This window comes from Tupaia chinensis, unplaced genomic scaffold (genome assembly GCF_000334495.1).
Source record: "Tupaia chinensis unplaced genomic scaffold, TupChi_1.0 Scaffold143647_1, whole genome shotgun sequence".
Taxonomy (NCBI): Eukaryota; Metazoa; Chordata; class Mammalia; order Scandentia; family Tupaiidae; genus Tupaia; species Tupaia belangeri.
Genome location: NW_006203496.1, coordinates 1,007,863 through 1,013,391, shown reverse-complemented (window position 1 = coordinate 1,013,391; position 5,529 = coordinate 1,007,863). Strand labels below are relative to the sequence as shown.

The 5,529-nt window shown below is 44.0% G+C and overlaps 1 protein-coding gene across 5 annotated transcripts in view; it reads right to left on the bottom strand.

Annotated features, from left to right (window-relative positions):
• Positions 1–5,522, bottom strand: part of MYLIP (myosin regulatory light chain interacting protein) — a 20,770-nt gene extending 15,248 nt beyond the window's left edge. For all 5 annotated transcript variants that reach the window (XR_003547210.1, XR_001369501.2, XM_027766736.1 and 2 more), the window contains exons 1-2: positions 5,419–5,522; positions 4,116–4,306 (exon numbers count right to left, since the gene is read on the bottom strand). Coding sequence is in view for 3 of the 5 variants with exons in the window: in XM_027766736.1 (XP_027622537.1) it covers positions 4,116–4,306; positions 5,419–5,505 (278 nt within the window). In the remaining 2 variants the exon portion in view is untranslated. The remainder of the gene's footprint in view (positions 1–4,115; positions 4,307–5,418) is intronic.
• Positions 5,523–5,529: the final 7 nt, after the last annotated feature.

Genomic DNA, 5,529 nt, shown 5'->3' with positions numbered 1-5,529 from the left:
AAAGGAGAATGCGGGTGCTGGCGAGCCTGACCTAAGCCTTCACTGTCCCCAGCAAAGGCCACAGAGCTCCGCTAAAACGTGTCCAACTCATGAGAAATACGAGGGGACTTCCAGTGCTCAAGGAACTAGAAGGGGAGTGGGCGGTAGGGGGTGGGTGGGAGGAGCAAAGGGAAAAAAAAATGCTTAACAGATCCAAGTACATAAAATTCTCTGTTGAAAATGATGTACTCGGTGATAGCCTTGATTTGCTCGTCAAAAATAAATTGTAAAAAAGAAAATACAAATTACGCAAAAGCTATGCATAGATTTGGAACCTTTTTTTTTGCACCAAAACAAATTCTTACTTTAATACCATTTTTTCCACGAACTTTTCGAATTCCCTTCACGTAAAGATTTTATTGGCAGTGGATGGCATAATTACCACTGTGAAGACGAGGCATACACTTCTCTAATCTCTGGTTTGGAAACTGTTGACAAAATCCGGTCTGAATTACTGCGAGGAACTAAAAGCCTTTGAAAGGCAAGAATTTCCAAGATGGTTATTATTTCAGACCGTCTTCCAGAATGCATTAATTTGTTTCCCTGTCTCGTTTTAATCCGAACATCTGCTGAAAATACCTGCTGTCTCTAACTCTGAAACAGGCCAGCTGAATTGGAATAAGACGCTCCTGCTACTTTTCAGGCCCCCACTGAAAAGCGAATGTGAGGAGTTGGGTGGAACCGCCAAACCTGTGAGGGCCAGTCAGAGGCTAGACAGACTCCATCTCCAAGTCTGAGCAGACACTCGACACGGGTTTTTCCTTTTAGAGAGAGAGATTTTTGCTACAGGGTGCAAGCACTTGCTGGAGAGACAGAGAGACTGAGATATAGAAAGCAGAAATCACCCCCCTCGGGGGGGTGGCCATGCTGCAATCCCTTCTCCATTCTCATGTCGGGATTTTGGGCACCCACACACACGTGCGCACACACACACACACACCTGGCCTGAGTTTCAAGCTGTCGGGTCCAGGACTTGAAATGCGGTAGGTCATGTGGGAGTCCAGCGACATAACCATTACGGCATCTGCTGGTCTTGACTTTGTTTTTGTTTTTGTTTTTTTGTCTTCAGGGAAACAGTAATATGTTTAGGAAGACATTAAGAAAAATAACATAAAGAGGAAGCAGAGACAAAGATAAAAAAGTGATCACTAGGGAGGACTAAGCCCACTTCCTGAGCGTTCTTGTCAGAAAAATATGCAGAGGAAGCGGGTAGAGCTGGCTGCCAGTGGCAGGCCTGGAACGAGATTACAGGGCTCCTCCCTGGTCCCCAGGGCACTCCTATGACAAACAGGCTTTCCTGCCACTCCCTAATCTGAGGCAAACCCGACTGGTAACATCTTGCTGCCCCGTGTTAGTCCAGCGCTGTCGTGAGCAGCCACTGCCATGGTCCAGAAGGCACCGGTTCAGGACACTAAACATGCCCTCGTGATCTGACTTAGAGGAGACAGTAAAACATCACCTCTTATAACTGATTGTTCAAACTGAGCTTACTCACCACACACACAGAACGGCTCTACATTCGTGGCATCAAAAAGTCTCTCAACTAGCCTTATTTTGTTAACAGGACATTAAGTAAGTTTTTCCCCCAATGGTATCGCATCATGCAAAAGAATGTCCACTGTAAACTGCAACTTGTGCTGTCCTAATTAAAAGACATCAATGCTAATCACTTTATCTCGATATTAAGTGGAATGCTACATAAACCTTACATGGCATTTTCTTAGACTTCTGAATTTCAGCCAATGACACCGAACAAGTAAAATTCCTCAATACATTAAAAGCAAGTCAGAAGTTTGGACCATGTTCACTTTCAATGATTTCAAAGAGGAATTAAAATCAGTTATAATGACCTCATTGAACTAGGTACATACATTTTCTCAGTGCTACTAGCCATGAACCTCAAGAGTCAAAGTCAATAAAAAATAAAAACCAAGATACGAAATTTAACTCACGTTCTAATTCATACAACGTCTATGTCTTATGTGAATAAAATGTATTTGGTCACAGTTAGCCCAGTGACAGAAAAACACAGGTACAGACCACTCAGTAGCTCATTATAAAGTCTCCATGCATTCCTAACATCATGTATCATGCTATGATCACCGAAGCCGTTGTTTAAATGAAGTATTTGGTCCTCCAAGCTTCTGCGCCACTATGCCACCTCGCCCTCCCAAGATTTAAATAATAAATTTGTCACCCAAACTGGGTTGTATCTAGAGGCTCAGAAATGATTGCAAACTCACAGCAAGACTACACAATAAAAATTCCAACGTGGTGTGCTTTATACATACATATTTTGCTTTGCTGCAAGTGATGACAGTGAAGTGCAAATTAGACGCTTTGACAAATCAGCTTTAAGGAAAAAATAAGCAGCCTGTCTTGATTAATAGAGACAGCTATCAGATCCTTAAGGATGCAACCACTTGAACATTTTGCATGGTATTTTCAGTAGCACTAGAATTTAATATAGCAGCTTCCATCAGAAGAAAAATTAAACATTTCCCTCAATCTTTAAAGCTCCACAATGAAGCAAAAAGTGGAAATTTCAGACTCAGATGGATAGTATTTCAAACTGTGCTTCTGAGTCCTTTGTAAACAAACCAACCAAAAAATGGCATGTTCAAAAAAAACTCTTAAGGGATACTGCTAACTCATCATTATTCGGGATTGTCAGAATCACATTTTTCACATGCATGGCAAATTTCCAACCCAAAGGATTATGAAAAACATTGGAACTTCGATCCAAAGCTTGAAGTTATTTTCTCTTTCTTTCTTTTCTTTCTTTCCTTTTTTTTTTTTTTTTTTTCTTTTTTTTTTTTCCTTTTTTTTTTTTTTTTTTTCTTTTTTTTTTTTCCTTTTTTTTTTTTTTTTTTTCTTTTTTTTTTTTCCTTTTTTTTTTTTTTTTTTTCTTTTTTTTTTTTCCTTTTTTTTTTTTTTTTTTTCTTTTTTTTTTTTCCTTTTTTTTTTTTTTTTTTTCTTTTTTTTTTTTCCTTTTTTTTTTTTTTTTTTTCTTTTTTTTTTTTCCTTTTTTTTTTTTTTTTTTTCTTTTTTTTTTTTCCTTTTTTTTTTTTTTTTTTTCTTTTTTTTTTTTCCTTTTTTTTTTTTTTTTTTTCTTTTTTTTTTTTCCTTTTTTTTTTTTTTTTTTTCTTTTTTTTTTTTCCTTTTTTTTTTTTTTTTTTTCTTTTTTTTTTTTCCTTTTTTTTTTTTTTTTTTTCTTTTTTTTTTTTCCTTTTTTTTTTTTTTTTTTTTTGACATGCTACAAAAAGATTTGTTACATTTCAGCAATATTAAACATCACTTTCCTTGTTTGGCTCTTCCTTGAGAAATGCATTATGCTCAATCCAGAGGAGAATGCATTTTATTTGGAAAAGGAGCCCCCAGCTTCAATGGGCTATCACTCCCAGTGGTGTTTTGTTTTGTTTTGTTTTGACAATGTAGAGAGAGAAATTTAATTTGAATTTGACAATCATGTGGAATTTATCTGTGGTTTGGAACTCAGTTACAGTGGCCTTAAAAGAGGACTTTCATTAAGTTCTCAAGAAACTTTGAAAACTTTTCAAATTCTGCATGAAGTCAGACAGGCTCTTTGCAACACAGTGTAATCCGACACTAGGCTGGAGAAGTTGACTAAGTTTAAGTAACCCAAGAGGAACTGTTTCCTGCTTTCTGTTAGAACAGACTACAATGACCTCTAGTAACACTGCTGAGGCAGAGGTTACTATCGGGCATGAGATGCTGCTATCAGGAAGTCAGTTGGTTTTTCTTTCTCTCTCTATTTTGGTGTGCGTGGTACTCACCTCAAGTGTTTATCTGTAAGAATTCCACCATACTCTTCCATTAAGTTTAGAAAGGCAAGAAAAATCAAAAGAAGAGCTGGAAAAGGCACCTGGGCCAACTATTACATTGCTCCTTCACCTCAACCAAAGGGCTGCACTGCACCGGAGAAAACTCCAGTTCTGCAGCCACTCACTGTATCCGAGCAGCCGTGCCTGCAAACATCTCTGGAAGGTGCAAAGGCCCCTTCCAGGTGGGATGAGAGTTAGGTCTGACATGGGTTCATCTGAGCGCTACTTTACCTAGTCTGCTCCTGGAGGATGAGATGAGGCTCCACAAAGAACTTGACTCTCAGTTTGAGTCGGTAAGGGGCTAGCCCGTCCATCTGCTGGGAGATCCGGTTTCTCAGATTTAGCCATAAACTTTCACCTTTGCTACCCGTAAACTGCAGTCCAAAATAGTCCACTTCTATGATTCCCAATCGCCGGCACACCTAGAACAGAAATGAAACAGCGCAGGTGAGCACCTGGTACCTGTGAGAGGTCAAAGCAACCCCAGGGCTGGGACTGAGACTACCTTTGTGGCTGTTTCTCACCAAGCTTAAGGCGGGACACATCCTCCTGTAAGCTGGAAAGACAACGTTCTAGGCTCTGGGGGTGCTAAAGCACTAATTCTGCTACCAGGCTAGGCGATGGCAGGAGGAGGAAAGTGTCCTCAAAATGATCTCAAAGACAGAGGGGAAATTACTGGGTATTTCTCCGATGCCAATCACTGGAATTCCCTCCGCCAGTACAAGCTGCACCGATGATCTGGCAGCTTATTATCTGGACGGTTTTAACCATCTGGATTCCCAAAACAAACACACTGAGGAAACACGCCACAAGTGTCCCCTAAGCCTTCCAAGTCGTTTCTAAACGTCTCAGGTCTAGAGGATTTGAGGACACAGCGTTTCCACTGGCATCCTTTCGGCTGCCTGCCATACCAACTACGCGCTGTTTGGAACTGTTCGCTCTTAAAGACACAGACGCTTACAGACAACGGGGCAGTGGACGACCGCAGCCTACCGTCCTCTCGTGCCCTGCAAATCCGGGGGTGTAGGTGAACGGTCCACTGATGGAGAAGCAGTGGAGACGGGGCATGAGAGAAGGGCCCGGCTTGCCTGCTGGGGAACCTCGCAGCTCCTAACCGCCTCGAGCCACCCCATCCTGGGGCGCGCGGGTGGCGTTGCCCGGCCGGGCGCGGCGGCCCGGGCCGGCGGCATCACGCACACACCTGCGGCAGGTGTGCTGGGCCGCCTTTTTCCGGGAAAGTGCCGGCTTGCAGGGGAGGAGGCTGGGTGGCGAATTCCAGCTACCCGCTGCGCCCGCGCCCCCAGCCTGGGGGCCCCTGCCGCGCGCACCCTCTGCGCGCTCCACACGCACGCCCTTCGCGCCGGGAGAGGAATGAGTGCCCCGCGCCGGTGGGGAGGAAGGGGCGCGGGCCGGACGCCTGGGGCGCAATTCCCCCGGCGCCGCGGTCGCAGCAGAAACAGAGCTGCTGGCCCCCAGGCTGCGACGCCCCCCAGCCTCCGGGGACCGGGACCCCCGCCCGGCCCCTCACTCCCACCTGGTTGAGGCAGTCCTCGCCGTTGGCTTTCGCCTCCACCTCCACCTCCATCAGCACCGCGTCCGGCCTCGTCACATAGCACAGCATGGCTGGGGCGGCCGCTGGCGCCCC